This window comes from Platalea leucorodia (assembly GCF_965183815.1).
Source record: "Platalea leucorodia genome assembly, chromosome: 14".
Taxonomy (NCBI): domain Eukaryota; kingdom Metazoa; phylum Chordata; class Aves; order Pelecaniformes; family Threskiornithidae; genus Platalea; species Platalea leucorodia.
This window is the reverse complement of record NC_138836.1, coordinates 8,548,395-8,571,055: the sequence shown is the minus strand read 5'-3', so window position 1 is coordinate 8,571,055 and position 22,661 is coordinate 8,548,395. Positions and strand designations below refer to the sequence as shown.

Here is a 22,661-nt window from a genome sequence, read left to right as displayed (position 1 = left end):
GTGATACAAGATCTATAGGATACCTACCCTAAAAGCACATTTACCTTCTGGGGATACAAAGGGATGAGAGAAGGGACATTACACACCCACAAAATCCCTCTACCAAAAGCCCATCCAGCAGAAGAAAAAGCAATGATAAATGTCATATGCATTCACACAATAAGCTTTCACTGTACCACTATTAAGCATTATATTAAAGGCATTTTACCATTCCTAAGATTTTGCTTCTTTAAATACTTTAATAATAATAATATAGAAAAAAAGTACTCCTACATCCAAGTTTAAGATACATCGTAAACTCCCCAGCAAAGCACAAAAATTGAGCATTTCTTGGCTAGAGACATTGCACTGTGATCTTTCAATTCATTGTTCAATGTAAGTTTGAGAAAACTGTAAAAAGTCTGTCACCCATTTAACTGGGATATGATTTATGTGTAAAATGTTGGTTGGTAAGAGAGTTTGATTGGGATTGCAATTTTTCAATACCCTGCTCTCAAAAAATAAACTCTTCAGCCCCTAAGAGTACATCCTGAAAGTGGTAGTAATTCAGGCTGCACGTGACTGAGGGAAGATAAGCAGAGAACAATCGTTCACCATCTCTTCTAGTAGAAAAAAACTAGTGGGCATAGCAGGATTCTGTCAGGGGCCAGTTTAAAACAATGGAGGAGACACTCCTTCAAGCCCTCCAGTTAACCACAGGAACCGTGTCACTGTATATTACAATTTCTCTGGTTTGAAGACAAATATATGAAAGGAAAAAAAAGGTATCTAAACATAGCTAAAGACCAATTCTGGCTCAGCATCCACCTGAGTCAAAGAGCACTGGAGCCCATGAAGGAACTCTGGAGACATATGACTGTATGCTCGCCCTATTCTTAACTCTTCTCTGCACTGGCTGCTGTCAGATAAAGAGATACTGAGGTTAGGTGAATCTTTTCCTTGCCTATTAATGCTGTTCTAATGTCAAGTATCTCTTCCTGGATTATGATAAGACTAAGATTTCAATTAGTGCCACCACTGTGTAGCAGTGCTCACAACGTGGGTATTTGTTCAGCAGAAACAAGACACAGACTGAGTTGATCGAATGAAAAGTTCGTACTTTCTTTGCAGAAGGGCAAGAGCACGTCTGGGAGAGAGGGAAGCAGGGAGGGAGACCTTTAGGCAAATACTGAACTAATGAGAACTGCCAGCAAATTGCCAAAATAACAACATAGATGTTTTAACTATCAAACACTCAGTATAAAAAAAAAAAAGGCACATAAGGATGAAAATCCTTACACTTAAACTTATCTTTAAAAAGTTAACTGAAGTTTCCCTGACCAAGTGAGAAATAAACATATAAATTATCAAAATGGTTTCTGATACACCTAAATACCACATAAAACCTGCCCACGCTTGCACAACAATGCACGCAGAGATATCTTGTTATTTGCCAAAATACTTAAGTACCTTTCAAAAATTGAATACACCCATACTCTGTAGAACTCATTTTAAACCTGGATGCTCATGTAAAAAATATTTTCCTGACCTAGGCAATTAAAATAATAAAAATAGTCTTTCCCTGACAAAAGCACCCCCCAAAAACGTAAGAAAAATTAAAAGTTACCACAACTAAGCAGAAAATGAAGAGTTAAAATTCAAGAGAGTACTTTAGTTTTTTTCTTCTGTGAAACCAGACCTCAATCTTTAAAGGAATAAATATTCAAAAATTCCAATTTGATTGCAGGACATCCCTGCAACAGGTAAACTAACACCTTAAAAAATTATCTCTAAATTAAATTCATTTAGTAATGTATGTACTTATTTTGATTCATTTAGGTTCCTGACCATATGGATATAGATTAAAAAAAAAAATGTATATATAGACAGACATACAGAGTTTTTTTAGAGGACTATTACGAAGTCACATAATGAGCTGATACCAGTAACTCACCAAAATAAAAACAAATGACACATTTAGTAGCCAGTACTTCCCCCTTTTAAAAAGTTGTCAGCTAACTACTCAACACTACACTCTTTTTTTAACTAAGATGCAATGCATTTACACCAACAACCTGTTCCTCCCCCCCTCCAAATTGGCCAAGTACTTTTACAACAGCAGTGTTTGTTATCCTGTAGCCCAATTCAGAAACACTCCTAGGTTATCCCTAAGTTTAACTACTCTCCTGGTTCAGAGACTTAAAAAAAAAATCCTAAACTTGAACTCCATTCTGGAATGAATTAAAATAAATCTGAAGTGCTTAAGTTCAGATGAAATAATTTTTGAAGCTTGAAACCCACATGGTTAATGAACTAATTAAGGACAAACAGCAGTACAGGCCTTAAAAATTTGAGCCCAAATTTGCCACTAGAGGTTAAAAAAATAATCACAATGATGTTTAACCAGTTTTAACCCCAATATGAGTTTTAAAGGTTGCCATATCTTAAGATAAACGCAGTATTTAAAACCAAGACTTTTGACTCAACGTCCACCTTTTAATCTTTGTGTTTAACTAAAACTAGGTTTACACCCTTGCAGTGAGGCCCTGTGCACTTTTCCCCAAACTATAACAATGCAATCTCCATTTTGAACAATGCACCTCATTTCCCTCCTTGGAAAGCTAGTTTTATCTTAAAGCCAGTAAATGCTGGATCCAGTTATACCTCTGATTTCAAAAGCCTGAAAATTTTCAGTGTTTACGGTTGGGGTTTTTTTTTAGGCCACTTCAAGTTACATGTGCTTCCTTTCCTTTTAACATCAAGTGATATTTGCAAGCACAAGCCATCCTTTCCTGTATATGTTTGAAAGGACCTCTTTGCAAGGCATACATCTCGTTTCCCTTGTTTTTAAATATTAACCGAATGCTCCATACACTTTTGACATTGTTTGCAACATGTTCTGGTGTACCATGCATTTCTGCAGTCACCAGAATCTCCATGCATATTTGCAAAGCATCCCCTTGTTACAGCATGTACTGCCCTCCCTCCCTCCCTCCTCTCGGTGCATGTGTTGGTAAGCATCTCCTAATGTTCCCTGCATCCGTGGGGTTGCCAGTCGTTAATTTGCATACCCCTCTCTCCCTGTGAGTGCTTGCAGGCATCCCTTACATACACGCATGGGAGGAAGAATGCATGCGGACTGTATTTGCAAACCTAGAGGGAGCATGTGGGGTGCCCTCGACTTGTTTTAGTTCATCCCACTGACTCTCTACCTGGGGTGCTGCTGTAGGTGCTGTGGCTCCTGAAGCTGCTCTCAGTGCAATAACTGGCATCGTCTTCATCCTCCATCTCTTCAGGGTAGTCAGAGTCGTCGTCGTCCTCCTCCTCCATTATCTCCTCCTCCTCTTCCTCCTCGGAGTCCTGGTTATCCTCGGGGTCTCCCTCCTCTTCCTCCTCGGACACCATGCTCTCCTCCTCCTCTTCACTCTCATGATCATCGTACACCACTTTGCTGATGCTCCTCCTGGACGAGGCAGCCCTGCCTTGGCTGTTGCAGCTGCCTCCTCCGCCTCCTCCCCCTGCTCCTCCAGCCCCAGCCCTGCCCCTACCCTTACCGCTGCTGCCTCCCCCACCAGGGGTGCTGCTGCTGCCGCTGCCTCCCTTCCTCTTGCTGCCCCCCCTGGGGGAGGCGGTGGCGGGGGAAGAGGCCTGGGCAGCCCCGGCTCCCTTCTGCTTGGGCCCCGCCGTCTCCGCCTGGGCCGAGGTCGCCCACCTGCCGCGGCTGCTGCCCCGCTGCCGGGACCTCAGCCCCCCGATGGGGCCCGCCGGGGCGGGCGGAGCCGGGGAGCTCGCCTGAGCGGTGGCCGCCGCCGGCTGCTGCTGCTTGGGCGGCCTGCCTCGCCGGCCCCGCATCTCTGGGCGCTGGCCGAGGGGGGAAGGGAAGGGGAAGGAAGGCTCGGGAGGGCGCTCGGAGTCCGGACAGGCGGCTACGGGGAAGCTCCCCCCCCTGCGAGGGATCCGGGCCGGGGAGGGGGGCCGCCGAGCTGTGAGGGCCGAGGGCTCAATCCGAATTGCCGGCGTCCCGCTCCGGATCGCCACCGGCCGCCATCTTGTTTCTTCGTCTCTGCCTCGGCTCGCTCCGCTCTGACTGGGGGAAGCGGCGGCGGCAGCAGGCCCCGAGCGCCTCACGTGACCGGCCGCGCCCGCCAGCCGCCGCCAGGGGGCGCCGCCGCCGCCGGCCGCGAGAGCCATGTTGGAGCCGGCGCGCTGGGGCGGCTCCGCGCCCCCCGGCCGCCCCCGCCCGGCCCCGGCCCGCCCCGCCGCCGCGTCCTCCGCGCCCCCTTTGCCGCCTTCCCCGCCGCCGGCACACGGCGCGCCCCCCCCCCCAGCTCACCGCCACCTGTCGCGGGGCGCTGCCCCGCCACCGCCGCCCACCACGAGGCTCCCCTCAGCCCCGGCGCCGGGCTCCCCCGCCGACGGCTGAAGCTGCCCCGCGGCCCCCGCGCCCCCCTCGGACTCACCGTCTCCCCACACCTGAATAGCGGCGCCCGTTACCGGTCCTCTCTCCCAGAGCTCGACCCGCGCCCTAAGGGGAGCCCCCCGGGCTGCCACCCCTCAGCCTCCAGTCCCGCGGCTTCAGCCGGCCGCGCACCCCTGCGGGGCACAGCTGCGAGCGCAGGTAGGCGACGGGCTCTGCCCTCCCCTCCGCCCCGGGCAGGGGCTCAGCACGGGGCTCCCCCCCCGCCGCAGCGCCCGCCAAAAGCGGAGCCACCCGCTCTGCCCTCAGGAGAGGCTTCCCTCCCCCAGCGCGCGGAGGCGCCAAGGCGGCCTCCCTGGCCACGGCCATAGCCATCTCTTGCCTTGTTCTAAATCTTCACCCATTATGCAGGAATTAAAGCCCTCCTACAGCTCGCCGTTACCTAGCCAGGGTCGGTATAAAGCAAAATAGACTGAGGAGATCACACAGGCCCCTACCATTTGCATTTTTGTCTATCTACTTTCTCTGAACTGCTGTGTCTGCAGTACACTGGAGCACACAAAAAAGAGATGGGCTTCATCTACTTTGTGTTCCCTCTTGTTTTCCCATTTGCCAAGAGCCCCCAACGGGCTAAAAATCTACATAAACCAATTGCACCGTTGGGTTTCTAACGCCACCACTTGAATCGAGGGTATCAGTTTCCTGAGCAAAAGCAGTACAAATTGAAAGCCAGCCCAAGGCACACAAACGTCTTGCATTTCTTACAACCAGCCTTCTTTTCATTGCTGAATCTACACAGCTTTAGGATTCCAGAGAGTCTGAAGTCTTATTGTTAGCAAATAAGCGTGTTCGCATTTTCATTTTCTCCCAGTTCCTTGGTTATGCTTCTGTGCGATGTAAAACCCAATACTGGTCATGCCATAAGCATGCCAGCTACATGTCCAATGTGTAATTTAATTTGCATTTTTGTATAGTCATTTTTGAAGTGCCTTTTGTTCATTAACTTGTTGCTCAGGCCGAGAACCTCATTAAACCCACAAACCTGCCGCAGTGTCAAGCACGCAACAATATCACAATGGCACCAGGCAGCAGGGTTTAGCCCAATTTGCACTCTTATATCCAGCTTTTTATCTGCATCTCTTTTATATTCAGTTGCACTCTTTTATATTCAGTGGTGCAGCTGCACAGGCTCAGAGCCATGTTCTAGACACAGTACGATACAGACACAGCAACAGCAGTAGACAACATTGCCTAACCCCATTTACACCTTTATACTCAATTTGTATTCGGAATCTTTCAAAGTTACCTTTAGATTGCTTCTGTCAGGCTAATTTTTGCAACCTCTTACAAGGTTGCAAAGGAGTGTGGTGACTCTTTAAATACAGGAATAGGTGGGTTATTTCACTGTCTCCCTTTGTGATGTTGGAAGAAACACCTGTGAATTCTGCCATCTATACATTGAGAATCTAGCAAAGATATCTAGTGTATCTACTGCACTAATATTCACACAGCCTGTAACATGATGAGAGCGTTAACATCTCTAAAAAACTGAGGATTTCATGTACCTCTAGTGGATCAAAGGTGCTAAGAATCATTTGCTTTTGAATACTGTGAACTAGAATACCTTGTCTCTTAATCCCATCGCTTATTTATCAGTTGCTGATGTGGAAGTGCTTACTGAATAGGACACAAAGTATTTTAATTTTATACGTAGAGAAATGGATGCCTAGAGAGGTATGTTAACTTTCAGAGTCAGGACTATAAATTAGTCCTTTCCAACACACAGCTCAGTACAGAGAAATCAACCATAACCCCTTAGCCTACTCACCATGTCCACTCCCAAGAACAAAACGTATTTCCATTAGGAACTCGGAAGTTCCTATTTTGAGTCTGCTGGTATAGTTAAATGAGCATATTTATAAGTGAACTGAATACAGCAAGAAGAGGAATTTTAGGTAGGAGGCCCTACGCTGCCTCCATACTCAAGACAGATGGAGAGAAAGGCTCCTTTCAAAAGGCACTTGGGAGAAGATGAATAGCCTAGTTGTTCCAAGCTGTTGTCTGGATGGGTTCCTTTCTCCAAGGGTAAGGGAAAGAACTCAAGAACCTGCAGCTGGATGGCATTATTAACAAATGAGCATATGCTCTTGCTTAAATTATTGAGCTGCTTTTGTCCAGTCCTTCCATCCCAATTATTTCATAACATGTATTGGGCATTGAATTTAAGTATTTAGCTCTAGAATCAGTTACATGTGCATTTATAAGACACCAAGGTGTTGCTGAGTAGCATTAGGCTAGAGCTCAGCTGTAGACTAAATAAAGTCAGCCTTAGGAAGCAAGGGCTTACATGACTTTTGCTGGTGTAATTCAATATATTACCAATTACCATTTTATTTAGTATGATGAAAACCAGAAGTATATCAATACTGATATGTTGAATTATATTAATATTCAATCACATCATTAGTAAAAAGTTTTTAACATCTTATTTGCTATTCTGAACATGTATTGATGTAAGTCTATCTTCTCTGAAGGCTTCTGTCTCCAACCATCCATTTTATACTAGACTTCACGAAATCCAGCATTATGCTTATTTGTCCCATTTTCCCCTATCCCAGATGAGCCTTCATTTAGATGAATATTCAGTCCCACAAGTAGCTTATAACAAGTCAGTTTTAAGTGAACACCTAATTAGAAGTACAATTCAATAGATGCTTATACCTGTAATACCTTCAATAAATGTTTTCATGAAACTTTAGTTCATCACTTTTTTTTTTTTAAAGAGACAGTCAAAACAAATCTAAAGCTAAGATACACTTTGAAATGCTAGAATTCAAGCTGTACAGAACAAGCAGTATAGATGAGGTTAAGTTGAGGTATTCACTCTTTGAAAAAGTACTTGGAGAAAACAGACACTGATGTAGGTAAGAATGTTCTTATTTTAAATTGGAGATGAGTTTTCCTGTTCAGAAAATTAAAAGCAACTACAACCAGTGCCAAGAAGTGCCCCTCTATATGATTCTTCATCTGCCCATTGTAGTGGGTTTTTTTAATTTTTACTTCTACATACATTTGGTACTGACCTCCGATAACAGCATATACAACTAGAACATGTCAACTTCCAAAGAGTCTTAAGGCTTTTAACTGTGTGCAGCTGTTTCAACGTTACACAGCCAAAGTCCAGTAAGTTATGCACCTAGCACTTCAGCCATAATAATCCTGTGTTCTAGCTCTAGCCAGAGAAAGGAAGAAAATGCTGTTGTTCATTCTCAGGCAAGTTTAACCTGACAAAGGTGAAGAAGCCTTTTATTCAAACAATGATTTCCAACATTCTGTGCCAAATCAAACTGGATGTCTCCTCTGTGTCCAGTGACATATGCTTAAATCGGCACTATCAGAGAAAAATCACTATCCAAAAAGAGAAGTTATTTTCAGCTAGGTTAGTTCTTTTCTCCAATCTAACAGGCAAGATACCATTCTTGCTCTGAGCTGTGCTGGCAGTTATCAGTTGCATGGTCAGCTTAAAGACGTGTCAAACGCACTCCAAAGTCCACAGCATTAAATTTTATCTGAATGTTATTTTTATGCTCCTCTCTCCTTCTCCCAAAGTTTCAAATGTATATAGGCAACATTTCAAGAGATGAGTATTTAAAAAGCAGAAGCTATCTTGGATGCAATCTTTCAACATCAGAAAGCTTCAGAAATTTCTAAAGCAGAAGTCTTGAAGTACAGCTAATTATGCTGAAATCCAGTAACTCCATTCTGCAAGTCTGCGCGGGAGAGCGTGCTCTAGAGGAGCAGTCTCTGCTTAAGAAAACAGGTGTCTTCAGCTGATGGCAACCTCCGAGATGAAGACTGCAACAAGACATCCTATTAAATAACTGCACGTTGCTTCTTCATTTGAGGAAGGAGTCTAGTTCCTGCTGCATACCTCTTCCTTCTCCCTAGCTGTATGCAGTTTCTGGATGCAGGTGGTCTTATCAGGTATGAGATGCATCAAACCAGCTTTAGATTACTGTCATTCAAGATTTTAACTACTAACTGCCACACAACCCCCTCCCTTCTATTTTTTTTTAAAAGCAGAATAAAAGGACCTGGTTGGACTGGAAAGGAAAGCACGAAAGGGTACGCTAACAAGTTGCGATACCATGACACGTAGGAGAGAGAAAGCAGTGTGAATTAGGTAACAACCCAATACCTACACTTAAGCTCCCTTCCCTGTTTAAGCTAAGTCTGTAAAAGGCATCTTTGGACAAAGTAAAACCAACTTAAAAATAGGAAACAAAGCAGCAAACTCAAATGAGTTAATCTATAGTTCATAACCTGAGTGGAGAGAACTCCAAAGAATCTAATTAGAGACTTCAACTATTAAGTAAAAAAGAAGCAAATAGAATAAAAAAATGTCAATTCACTTGATAAAACATCTGTTGAAGCCTTACTGCAAATATCCTACTATACCTTTGCCAAGAATCATGTGGCATTTTAGAATGTTCTTATGATTGCATATCAGAATTATACATGAAAATATAAGCAAGCATCCAGCTTCTCATCCAGTCAAAAAGAGAGCTTTTTAATACACAAGTTTCAAACTTACAACTCCCACGTAGCTACAGAGTAACTGTGCTCCTCCTATGTAGAAAACAACTTTTCACATCCCCAATATGGAGTGCTAATACATCCTCGTCGTAAAAGGAATCAATAAAAAATAAATTTGTTAATAATTCATTTCAAATTCAAATAAGTTCCAGCACTTCAATAGAATATGTCTGAGAGTCTTTCTGGTGGTTAAGTCTTTGTAATTCTCGCAAACTTCCTTCAATCTTGTTGAGTTCGGAGTAGAATCGTACCTAAAAACAAGAAAACACAGATATTTACAGTAAAGTAAATTTATATTCTTTTCATACATCATTGTACTCTGGAACTAGCTGTGGTTCTGCACAGTTTTAGATATTTAAACCAAACAAATACAGCAGCTTTTGAAAACAAAATGAGAGGCAACTGCCATGTCATGCTCAGGAAGGAGCATACAGAGGAGAAGAGACATGATTTGATTTACTACATAATATTTTGTTGTCTGCTTCCCCCCAGCCCCCCTTTCTTAACACCCATATTCTAAATCCATACTAAAATGAAATAATTATCCCAGAATATGCAACTTACTTGGGCTCTCACAAACTTATGCAGGTTTGAAAGCAACTCTTTTGCTTCTGGTAGCATCACCATAACTGTGAAGTGAGCATCAAGTAATAGGCACATCCAATCCATAATCTGAAGACAAACAAGAGAAGTACACTTACAGTTTATGATATGCAAATGACAGATTTTGCTTTAAAAGCTGAACTCTGAAACATTAACTTCTAATGCAAAATGTGTGGTTTCATATTTTCAGGCGGTATATTTATTTTCCGATAGTAAAAAGTTGTGTGTTACATCTGACATCATACAGGTTATATTAGTAAGAAAATACTTTATAGAATGAATGTAGATCTCAGTTGATTTTAGATCTTCACAACTACTCACTACGTTACACACCACAGAAACCAAAGGAAGTACAACTCTCAGAACTACCTTCTCACCTGATTTATAGTCGGACAGCGTATTCCAGGAAGAGCGGTATTGATTTTTTCACTGCATTTCACATACAGGTAGTATAAATACCTGAGAAACAGCTAAAAGTAGAAAAGTCAGAATATTTTAAAAGGAGAAACTTAATAGACCAAGGAGTTTTGTCTTGCACACAGTAATACTTACAAGGAATTTTTTTAAAATTTATTTTTTAAAGCAACATAGATGCCTGTATATTACACATTAAAAATAAGTTTTATGGTTCTCCTACACCATTTATAGCTAGATGTTTCAAAATTCTCACTCAGCAATACTCAGTGTAAAGTTATATTCAGGGGTAATCATTGTTCCAGTGATTGTGTCCGGTGCAATTTAATTCAGACACAGACTTTTCTAGGAACTCTGCTAAAAACTTTATCGACATTACAAATTTTAGTCCCAGTTTCACTTTCAGTAGCCAACAATAAATTGCTAATGGTCACAATCAGGTCAACATCATCTTGTGCTGAGCACAAGTCAAAGTCTCTCTCCAAAAAAAGAAATCAAGGAGATGGGTCAATGCTAAGATCAGCTTTGTTCTGATGCGTGGGTTTTTTTGAATCACTGTGAAGTCACATATATGCTCAGGTACTATGGTACGTGCAGTTCTTGAAATTATATTTCAGGTTTTGAGGGACAGAGAGGTTTTGAGTTTTTTTGGGGGTTTTTTGTTTGTTTGTTTTTGTTTGTTTGTTTTTGTTTTTAACCCAGAGGATAAGATTCATTCCTCAAGTTTGATTTGCATTACATTGGCATTCTATGCAGTATACAGTTTGTTTCTCATATTTTCTAAACTTCTGTTTCGATGGAACTGACTAAATTAGCATGTCTCATTCCTTTCTTAAAAAGCATCCAAATCAAGAAAAGGTACTATACTTGCTAACAAAACACGAACAACATTTTTCCAAGTAGACTGGGTCATAAAGAGGGTTTCTTACTTACATTTTCTAAAATAAGCAAGGACTACAAAAATTAATAAAAGTTCCATATGTATGTGGAAAAACGTGACATTCATTAACATTAAATCCTATTAGGCATCTTAATTGCATTTTCATGCGTTAGCTTGTGATTCGGAATCCAGTAAAATGTGGCAAGTTTCTGATATAAAATTGAAAAATTCTCTTCCCTTTCCCTCCCCCCAAAATAATAAGGGGTTTTAACCTGTTTAATTTTAACATACTTACAACAGCTTGCTGAGCTGGAAGGTTTTTCAGATGAGGCAAAAGAAACATTTCACTGTAAGCCGAATGGAGAACAGCATTTCTGTGCAGTACTATTAAGGAAATAAAATTGCAGGAAAAACCACCAGTTTCTACAAACTGAAATGAATTCTAATTAAAATATTTCCCTAGGTTCTTTGAGAGCAGTCCTATTTCAGTTTTTTGAATCTCCCTTATTTCTATCATGAAATATATACAGCAACTGAAATATCACAAAACAGTTCTGTTTCCTGCAAGAATGTAATTGGCTAATGTGTTTCAACAGGCAAACATCAAAAGCCTTATTGCTATTTTCTCTTGGATAGACAAAGTTTTATTACGCTTTTGCAATAATACAAGTTTAAATTGGTGTAGATGCTTTCTCAAAGTTCTCTTATCAGAACTTCTCAGAAATTGTCAGCAATAACAGAAGATACGTCTTTTAGTCAACATTCACATCGCATATAATGGCTGACTTTCCTTCATTAAAACATACGGAGGATACAATAATGCTGCCTTCTGTGGTCCAACAGGGCAGAATTCACCATCAGCCGTCAGGTGGGTTTCCTTTGCGATTTTAGTATCCCAGATGTCTTGTTCCAGCTCTGCATTGAAACCATTTTCTACAATTTCAGTCTTAACTTCTTTATTGTTTAATTCCATATCAATGTAACAGATTACAGATTCTAGATTCACATCTATTCTTTGAAGATAGGCTTCACTAATGCTGTAGAAGAAAATTCCAGACATTTAATACTTTTAATTATTAGCTTTAAAATCAGCAATGCCATCAACCCAACAGTAGTACACGCTATGAACTCTTTTATAGTAAGCTTCAAAGTAAAAACATATACTAAAATAGAGAGTCTTGCAGAATGAATAAAGGCCATGAGAGAACAGTTAATATTTTGTAATTATTAACCTTGAACAATACACGTACTGCTCTTTTATTCCAACAATGTAAGTTACTGTATTATTAGACGTTCTGGCATGGGCTGGATTTAAAGGTTATACCCCATTCAAGACTGCTGTTGTATTCTGACATTAGTGGGACAGCTTCAACCTGTAAGACAATTACGATTTTCCTAATATTTAGTAATAAAGTATTTGACAATTCAAAGGTATGAAATGAACAAGCTCTGAAGTTTCTAATAAAAAAAGAATCCTTTGTTCTCCAGGAGCCTAGAGGAACGGTTACAACAGTCTTTTCTTTTAGTTACAGTGCCTGCCTAAAACTACATCCTTTTGGGGATATGAAAACCATTTTTGTCGTGAACTTAGAAGAGTTGATCTTTTTTTGTGGGCTTCTTACCCCAGGTAAGTTCCCAATTAGTCTGTTGCACAGTGAACAGATAGCTGTAACTATATATATATAAAAGGATGCGAGTGCCATTCAAGCCTGCAGTGTTACCACAAGGCACGTTCATTTAATTACCATTTACATAGTTTTTAGAATTAACATATGCAACAGACATCTTGTAAAAAGTTTGTCAGTCTGCAAGACTGCAAAATACACTGTACTTGGAATTAACAATTTCATGCACGGTATTAATTGCTCATCTATAAAATTAAAGCCATTCTTGGCAACACACAGCTTTTTATTAAGGGGCTTGGTTTGGTGAAGAAGGGAAGAGGGGGAAAAGAAAAAAAAAAAAACCCACCAAAGAGTGATTCAAACTTACCTTAAAAATACTTTCAAACAGGCATAGGTAATTTCTTCAGGAATATCTGGAAACCGTTGTAAGCAGGTTTGTAAGAGATGCACATCTTTTTTCTCCAAAGCAACAGCCATTAAATCTGGACATAAACTGTAAGAATATGAAAAGAATAGGCTGCACAGTTCACACCCACGGAAAACTACACTGACATCTAATGCAGAAGTATTAATCTTGTTTCACACAAAAATCCATCTGGGAAGCGTCAGCTTCATCAGAAAATAAGCATAAGCACCTTCGATAGTAAATTCTGATAATTCGACAGTGCTTTATGTAAAACTATTTCTACTTTTTTTTGTATTTTTAAAGACTATTCCTTACAATTAAAAAAATGCAGAATCATCACCTGTAAGACAAGTCTCGGGTTTGGACTATCTGCAGCAGGAAATTCCGAGGGTAGTACTTTGGATTTGTTTTACATCTGTTTACAAGGGCAGTTATTACACATCCAATGGTGGCTTGGAAATCTGGCATCTGTGCTTTTGACATCAATTGTCTCAATTCATCTTCAAATACAGTTGTAGAAGCGTCCTGAGAACGACAAATACTGGGCAAGTCGGAAGTAGAAGGCATAGGTTTGAGGACTGTACTAATTAGACCAAGTAGAAACAGACTTATTTTGGAATTCAAGCTAAAAAACTTTACAAAAAACCTCTCACCACTCGGTGTTTTGGTAGTCTCTCTCAATCATGAAAGAGCCAAATGAGGGTAATTACTCCCTCTGAACTCAGGTAAGCAGCATCTTTCAATAATTGCTTGGGGACTGTTCGCCTGTGACTTCAGCGACATCACCAAGACATCCAGCCACAGCTGAACGATAGGTACGTTCACACAGGAAGGGGTGCAACTTAACGTATCGCAACACTTGCAAGAAGTTTTAGAAAGGAACTGAACAGCTTATTGCTATATTTGCAGTGAAATTCCTAGCATTCTGACTTTCTAGATCCAAAACGTCTTCAACAAAATTAAAGCCATAAATAAGAATCTAAAAAAGCTTAAAAAAGCAGAGTTCAGGTGAAATATCCTCCCACTTATTTACTGTAAGAGATTTTCATTAAAAACAAACAAATTTGTGCAAGCTTTCAGAACTCGGATAGCTATTATAAGCTCAGTATTGTACAGTTCTAGAACACACTCCTATGACAAAACTTTAGTCATGTCCAAATACTACTCTTGCACAATAATAATAATAATAATATCCTCCAACTCACCTGTTTAAGGCAGCTTCATCAACTTGACATGTGCAAGAGGACATGGAAAAAGATAATAGCTTAAGAGACAACTAGAATATTCTGAGAGCGTCTAGAACACTACTGTAGGATATTTGGTTTACTTACTTTTAGATTTAGTAAGAGCTGCCCAACTGATAAGGTATCTGGCTGTACTTTGGCAACAGTGTTCCTTTTTGATCTTAACTATTATAAAGAAAAACAAAAAGTTATTATTCGGCTCCAAAAAGATGGTATATATTTAACGATTTCAATCAAGATAACTAGGAACTTCATGTGTCAGCTTGCTGCACAGATTACAATTAATAACTGGGTAGTCCAATTCCAGAAACAGTGTTAGAAACAGCGAGTGACAAACGCAAAGTGAAATTTCCTCCTAATGCTAACTTACAGTCATTTTGGACTCAGGTTTTAGAGCTACAGACTGCTGTGACTGAAAGGAAACCACCAGCTCTTCATCTCCCAGGGTATTCCAGTTTACAAATGAAGACACATCTGTGAACACAAAAATGACACTATATGAAGGTAACACTTAAAGTACATTTATTAAAGTATGAATATTACATCAACTTCTTATACTAATAGGTATTTTCTAAACTATAATCCAGGTCATTTTCTGCCAAGAAAGTTTCCAGTTTTATCTCAGCAGCAGGTAATTTTATGACCCTTTTTGCATACTATTTTTCCAGTTAGCCTCTAGGAGGAAGAGAAATAAGTTATTACACAATTTATTGTGAGCATTACTTGCAACAACATTTTACCAGTGCAATGCTAAATTAAAGACACTATGACAATATAATTTTAAACTAAAGTTTACAAACTAAGGTTTGACATTGCCCCATCTAATCACAAACTCTTTCAGAACAATTTATAGGAGACAGCACTTCATTTTGTTTTCAGTATTCATAGCTAGCATTCCAGTATTTTCCGTAATTCCTGTATTTGAACGACAACCCCGTTTAAGTGAAGCCACAATGAATTCAGACATTTCCGTGCTTTGGTGTTCTCAGCAACAGTAAATTTAAACAGCTAGGAACAGAATACAGTGCTAGGCTACTTCAAGCTATTTAGATTCAATTGATTTTATAGGACTGTATTAAAATAATTCTTACACAATTTCAGAAGAAGTTTTCCTTTTACGAGATCTTTTCACTGTAATTATAAAAATTCTTACCAGGGGTTTGACTGTCCTTGAGCTTTCCCACAGCAGCTGCCAAGGAGGACGTTTCACACTTGTACATAATTACTGTTAGCACCTTCCCGTGAGTAAAAAAAAATTTTTCCTCATAACACCACAACTACAAAATATTAAGACATATTGTTAATGAGGAGATGAGCAGAGAAGCGTGTTCCTGCACAAGCTGATGTTTAACTGTTTACTACAAAATTCAACTAAAAGTCAGCGATCAGATTATTTCACATTATTTTTGGTAGGTTTCACACTTGTTAACAGACCTTCATTAACTGTTGATTTTAAAAACAGAAATAAGAAGCATTCTGATGAATGTTTTCCAGGGATGTCTTAAAGGACAGCGGCTGCTCCAAGGCATTAAGTCCACTTGATAATTTTATTTTTTAAATGCCCTCTTGTGCAGTTTTATGACAAAACCAGTCAGTTGTTCTATTTCACTAGTGCATTTGTTACTTAGGTGTCAGTTACTTATCATTAATTTAACACCTGAACATCTTGAAACACTACTTAAGGAGATGCAGGGATCATTTAGGCAGTCTATTGCAAATTGTCTGAACAGAATAGATACCGGCTGGGTTTTCCGTTTAATTAGCTATTTAATTCTCACCAAATAATCAAGACCATCAGAAGTGAGAAGGTACTAAATTATCAAAGAAATTGCCATAAGCCACCATTCTTCTGCTAAATACTCTGACAAAAATTGCTCGTCAACTGGTCAATATTAATTTTGTTTCAGAAGCTGGCATTCACTGCTCTTCCAGACAGCAGCAGAACCCTGAAGCCCACCAGTCTCTTCACTGCTATCACGCCAAATGCACAAAGCTTATGGACCACAAATTAAAGATTGAGCTTACTTGTCCACTGGTTCCCAGGGGCAGTTCCTTTGAAGTTTGCAATGTCTGAAATTTTGTATTCCATATTGTTAGGCACTCTAGGGAAAATAAACAAAGGATGTTACAAACCCAAAAAGCAACGTAAACGCTACATTTGCCTTTGCTACTTTCAGTTAAAAACACTTGATGAAATAGAAATAACTGTTTCAAAATAGCTCAGTTATTGTGGTGGTGCATTCAACATTAGGAATTAAGTCATTCCGGTTAGATCTCGAGAAAAATACCTAAAGATGAGTTAGTTTTCCAGTGAAGAGCTTTAAGCAAGAAGCTGTGGCAAGAGGGACAGCAGCCAGTGTGGCTTCCAGTCAGGAAGAACATTTTATCATAAAATGCTATGTTCAGTGACTTAAATTTCAGTGATCGCACACTTCAGAAGTTTAGGCATGAGACTGAAGTGTTTGTTTCACTTATTTTAGACACTGATTTCTTAGAGGACATTAGGTCTGTTTCCCTGCATAGGTCCTTTTACAAGTCCTCCTTTTAATTCCTCTCCATCCATGAGCTGTCTTGCTGCCGCTTCTCAACTGTTTCACAAACAGCATGAAAGCAAATACTGAAACCTAACAGCAAGTAGAGTCCTGCAACCCACCAAGCAGTTTACTGGTAAAGGTTATCTTTAGCTAATGCTCTGAACGGCACAGCTCAACTACGTACTAGTTTCAAGAGCCAACTAACATTTTACTTGCACTATTTCCTGCTTCGTGCTTTGTCTAAGGAAATTATAGACCTTACGACATCTTAATCTGATTTTTCAAGTTACCTTTGGGTTCTTCACCAGATACAGCTAGACTTCCTAATACTGCGACATGGTCTTTATCAAGAACAACGAAAGAAGTTCCTTTTAGAACACTTCCGGATACCGAAAGGTTTAGTAGGAGTGACTTGAACAAAATTTGCTCTTCCTCTTCAGTATTTTGCTGCAGAGGTATCAGAACCTTGTACACAGAGTCATTGGAATCTGTAAAGAAAAGTGATGATGCTTTTATCATCTCTTATTGTGGAAAAACTATTTGATATGATATGGCAAGCGGACATCCAAAGAGAACAAAATCTGGTGAGTGTTGAAAGAAGAAACAATACAGGATATTTAAACGACACGTTATGATGCAAAGAAGCGTAGCTAGCATGAGATCTGCCACGTACAAGTCACGACATTTAGGAACAGTCAGCCTTTGCAGGATATCAGGAAGATTTAATTACTGCTTCTACCACTGGCTGTTTTAAAAAGTTTAAAGAGCTAAAAATATTAAACAGTAATTCATAAATATCAACATTTTATGTCCTTCCATACAATTCTTTGCTTTATTATCACATCCCGTTAGAAAATACAACTTACACAAACACAGAAGTGTGATTATTTGATTTTTCATATATGCTGTGAAACTCAGTGGTTTAGATAATTCCTGTTGTTCAAGCTTATATTTGTGTAGACTATTCATCTTAAGTTTCTGTACATAGACAAAGAAGTCCCCATCCTAAAACAAAAAAAGAAAAAGTTTTCCTTTAATTTACACAAAGAAGAGATAACAGAAATTCAGATATTAGTACTGCTTATCTTTGAATGTTAAGCAAAAATAGGAGTTTGTGTTTTCTATAGGACATACAGCCTAATTCAGGAAAGTCTGCAGACTCAAGCACGTAAAGAAAATTCTAATTTGATGAAACAAATGGATTCACAGGAAGAAGCATTTGAATAAAGACAGATTCATATACCATTCTTTTTTTAAAGACATAAATCCTATTTAATAAGTTCTTCATAATAAGCAAGTATTTGAGGGCAATGAAGACTCACACAATCGTCTACTGTATTTAATCTTAATTGTTCTCTGAAGATCTAAGAGCCAGGCTCCTCAGCCCTGAAAGCAACACAACTTCAATTTAACTCTTGTATCAGAAACAATACACATACAGGATACTGGTTAAATCAGGATAATGATTTTACTAAAAGCTCTTAAAATCCGATGACACAGGCGATGGATTTTAGAAAAAGCACTTAGATTTGCTGCTATGAAAGTTTTTTAAAAAAAGTATTCAACTCACTTTCTCAGTAGCGAAAATTAAGACAGGTTGTTGACCTTCCATAAAGGCTTCACTCCACCTAAAACCAGAAAGCTGTATGAACGTCTTCTACATTCCAGGACCATACCTAAAGTCATATCACTATTCCTTAGGCAGCCTCTTATTTTTAGGATATCTGTATAAATAATTTTAAGATCTTAAAAACAATGTGTCGGAAAAAAACACCCAACCCCAAAATTTCGGTCTTCAGATTTCTCCCCTACCCCCTCAAAAGAGGGAACAACTTTCACCACCATCATCAATCCTTCTGAGCAAGAAGCAAGCTTCATAAAATTGTATCACTTACTTGATGACTTCATCTGAGATAACGTTTTCAATTTCTTGTTGTGGGGCTTCCAAAAGGACATCTAAAGTTCGAACACCACCTCCTTTGAACAGCACCACTGGCCCTCCGTTGGGGAGTGAATGTATTCTGTATACGTCAGCTGAAAGCTACATAAAAAAAAAAAATTCTATGTTCTTCAGTACATTACCTTGAAAGCCAAGTGTTTTATCTGTTATTTTTTTTTAAAAGTTCTTTCAATAAATGAGTAACAGAAGAATGATGAACCTGTAAGATTCCTAATAATGTAGGCCTAGTAGTTGCCAATTTTCTGAAATGCTATGAATATCGCAAGTCACTACCCAACAAAAAGCCAGGAAAGCGTCCCAATGAGCATCACATTTTTGAATCATATCAGAAAAAAATATAATTGAGGGTATGGAGTTGAAACAACTGGTAAACAGCATAACACAAAGCACTGGTTAACACATCCACCAGCAGAACAGAAAAATCTATATTTGAACATAATTCACCGTCTTTCAAGAAAGTCCTCCGAAACTTCGGACTTGGGATACGAATCATTTTAAGAGTAATACTTTGATGACCACGTCGCTCAGCCCAAGTGGCTTCCTTGCAATATTGCAGAACATCATGAAGCGCAAGTTCAGACAATGGTCAGCTAAAATGTAATATTACTGGTACTGTGAAAATTAGCATCTCTTCCCTCCCCCGGGATTCAAAACGTTAACATAAAAGTGAACACATGTAAGAGACTTACCGTTGCTTTAAATACTTTGTCCAAGTTAATATCTTTGTTCTTCCATATTCTTAAAACCTTTAAGAGAAGCATCATTTTTAAGCACAGTAAAAGGGTCATACACAGACTTCTCGGCACACAAAATACTAGCGATCTCATGTCACTGAAACACAGGAGTAAATAAACCGAGAGCATTCACAGTAACCTCAGTGGAAACGGACCCAGGGGAAGTTTGCATGGGAAGAAGCTGAAGCAGAGACAACAGGAATACAAACCAAGAAAACTGAGAAATCTTGAATTGGAAAGAAAGGATAGGGAAGAGTACGGTTAAGGGAAAAAGATACAGCAGAATTCTAAACGAAAGTAGATCAAAGTGATGGAGACAGATTAAGATACAGATGACCTGATCTGGAAGAGAATGTTTGGAAAATGACAGGAAAGATATTTCATCAACAACAATAAAAAACCCCCAAGGGTTCAGCATGTGCTGAGCAAAAACTACAAGTACGCAAACAGAAAATGTTGAACTGTAAAATATCAGCAGAAAAACAAGGATGGAGGTATGAACTATTTTAACCATTTCAGTACAATAATCACACCCTTCTGAATGTCAGCCAGTCTGCAACAAGAGAAATAACTTATCCTTAGAGAAGGCACGCATGAGGCCTTCTTCACTGAGAATGCTTCTGTTTTTACAAGGCCGCTGCATAACCGGTGCCCAGCACAGTCGCTCTTCCTGTGGCTCACAGGAGAACACACCGCGCAGCTGCACAACTGCCCGTCCCTGCCCTCTCAAGGAGCAGGGGCGACCTGAACGGCAAGAGGCTGGCGAGAGCTCCACGCATTTACCTGCAGCCGAAAATCTAGCTCCGCCAACTTCCTCCTTATCTACACTCGGAAGGCTCGCTACATCCTTTTTTTCCTTTAAGAAAAGATAAAGGAACTCACCTTGTCATCATGAACAGCTATATACTCATGAGTTTCAAAGTTGCATACCACTGGACATGTGATAATCTGCCCGTGTTTAACCGACCAACAACCTAGGGGCTTCTGATCTGAAACCTAGAAGTCAGAAGAAAGACATTGTAATTAAAATATACCGTGGTAAACTTTGGGGATTTTTCTCATGACAGAAAGGAAGTGCAAGGTAGCCACATCTGATTTGAATTATTAAATGAATTATTGAAATATTTGAATTATTGAAATATTAAAATACAGAAACTGCTATACCCAGAACTTCTGCTTGAGCATGCCTGTTTCTGACTTTAATACTAAAAATTTCAGAATAACATGAAAGAACTCTACATTAATTAGAAATTATTTCACATAAGAAATTATTTCACATAAGAAATTATTTCACATAAGAAATTATTTCACATAAGAAATTATTTCACATAAGAAATAACTGTGACCTATAACAGTCAGACGGGCTTATGCCGTGAAGCACAGGTATGATGCATGGCTTTTCCAAAGCGAAGCTATTACTTTCAATCACTAGCGTACACTACTTTTACTCACTAATACAATCACGCACCGAACCACGCTTCTTCCTCTCCCCATTTCAATGTCAGTTATTGAGACCCAGAGCAATGACCTTTACTGTCTAAACTCAGGTTCCGTACGATCTGCGTCCGGCTGCTGTGAGGGCGCTCAGCCCCCTCTCCGCACGCTAGGCCTACACTGGGCACGTCTACCAACACAGCGATGTTCTCGCCTCCGGTCTTGGCAGTGGGACTGAACAACCCAAAGGAGGTTGTATCATGAATCCACTAAAATACAATCCCTAATCCCATGAATACGAAAGCCAATTAAAGATATAAACCCAAATATTGTCCTAAAGCTTCTTATGGTCTACTGAAATATATGCACCAGAAGCCACCAGAACATACTTTTGGCTTCAAGTGTTGCAAACTGAATCTTTCATCCTCCAGCCAACAGGAGGGCAGCTGACAGAACACCGACAGCCGGACAGAACGCACGCCACCCCGGCTGCTGCGCGGGAGCGCTACGGGCCCCGCGGCCTCGGAACGAGGGAGGAGAGCGGCCACAGGAGCAACACGCAAGCAACGGCCCAAGCCGACAGCCGCGGCCCGGCAGGCAGGCGGCGGGACAGCGGAGGAGCGCAGGTGAGAAGGGCCGGGCCGGGGCCGCGCTGCCCGGAGCCAGGGCCGTCCCGACGCCGCCCCGGCGGCGGCAGCGCGCCAGGTCCCCGCTGCCCCGCCTCCGGCCGGGGGATGGCGGCCGGCGGGGAGCGGGCGCACACGCGGGCGGGACGGGGCGAGGCGGGGGGAGCCCGGTGACAGCCGGGCCCGGCCGCGCTCCGGCCGGGGCAGGGGGCGGAGCGGCCCCGAGGCGCCGCCGCCGAGGCGCTGCGCGGGGAAGCCTCCCGCAGGCCGGGGCTGCCCGGCGGCAGCGGCGAGGCCTCCCGAGGCCGAGGCTGGGCCGGGCCGTTACCTTAAAGAGCGTGGCCGTCCGGCCGCGGTCGGTGAGCAGGACGTGGTCGGGGTCGGGGCCCGGCTCCAGCGCCAGGAGGCCGCCGCCGAGGCCGACGCCGCCGCTGGGACCCAACCCGCAGAGCGTGAAGCTCTCGCACAGCGCCGCCATCTTGGCGAGCCCCCACCTCTCGCGAGATTGGCCCGGCCTGCGGGCCGAGGCCCGCGCCGCCGGCGGGGGGGGCGCTCGGCGGGGCGGCACAGCGCGCATGCGCCGCTGCCCCGGCGGCCGCGGGGGGCGGAAACGGCCGAGGCCGCTCGGGAGTTTCCGGGCGCGGCGGGCGGTGGGAGCGGGCGCGGAGGGGAGGGAGCATCGCGACATGCTGCGCGCTGTCGTGGGGCCGTGCCCGGCTGCGGCGGGCGGCGGGGGGCTCTGCCGGCTGGCGTTCGCAAAGGACATGCAGATACGACGCGTTCTGAATACGTTAAATATCGTAAAAGCCAAGACGAGCCGTTAGTTCTTCAGAACTCGGTTCTGGAGCAGGGGAATCGGCGGCATTCAGAATTGCCTTCATTCGGTTGTTCCCAGCGTATTGCACCCGTGGCGTGAATCGGGCCCTGCCACGGCCGTTCACACGGGTGGGCCTGCGGGCGCTCCGTCGCGCAGAAGAGGGGTCCTTCGGCCGCAGATCAGCACGAGGACACGGAATGGACGGCTTTCGTGTGCAAATGTTAATGAAGCCCTACCCACACCAGCCCAAGCAGCGAAAAACGTCCCGTCAAACCAACCCAACGCCAGACCGCGTCAGGCCCGGTCACGGGGCGCGTCACCGCGCTGGCCGTTGACCGCTGCCGGCGGACGCGCGCCGCCATAGCCGGTGGCCGGAGAGCCGGCCGCGCTTT

General features: G+C 42.0%; 2 protein-coding genes across 11 annotated transcripts in view; both read right to left on the bottom strand.

Moving 5' to 3' along the window:
• The window catches only part of BPTF (bromodomain PHD finger transcription factor), a 58,980-nt gene extending 54,930 nt beyond the window's left edge, over window positions 1–4,050 (bottom strand). For all 10 annotated transcript variants that reach the window (XM_082326599.1, XM_082326602.1, XM_082326605.1 and 7 more), the window contains exon 1: window positions 3,192–4,050. In XM_082326599.1, the coding sequence (XP_082182725.1) occupies window positions 3,192–3,831 (640 nt within the window). In that variant the 5' untranslated portion in view covers window positions 3,832–4,050. The remainder of the gene's footprint in view (window positions 1–3,191) is intronic.
• A 2,869-nt stretch (window positions 4,051–6,919) lies between these two features.
• Window positions 6,920–21,960, bottom strand: NOL11 (nucleolar protein 11). Its single transcript, XM_082326687.1, has 18 exons — window positions 21,781–21,960; window positions 20,275–20,388; window positions 19,348–19,404; window positions 18,594–18,739; window positions 18,269–18,326; window positions 17,565–17,703; window positions 16,989–17,186; window positions 16,190–16,266; window positions 15,318–15,441; window positions 14,535–14,638; window positions 14,252–14,329; window positions 13,261–13,445; window positions 12,882–13,007; window positions 11,705–11,926; window positions 11,185–11,263; window positions 9,973–10,065; window positions 9,557–9,664; window positions 6,920–9,243 (listed from the first exon to the last, which is right to left on the bottom strand). The coding sequence occupies exons 1-18, from the start codon at window positions 21,928–21,930 to the stop codon at window positions 9,130–9,132; spliced, it is 2,172 nt and encodes a 723-aa protein (XP_082182813.1). The 5' UTR covers window positions 21,931–21,960; the 3' UTR covers window positions 6,920–9,129.
• Window positions 21,961–22,661: the final 701 nt, after the last annotated feature.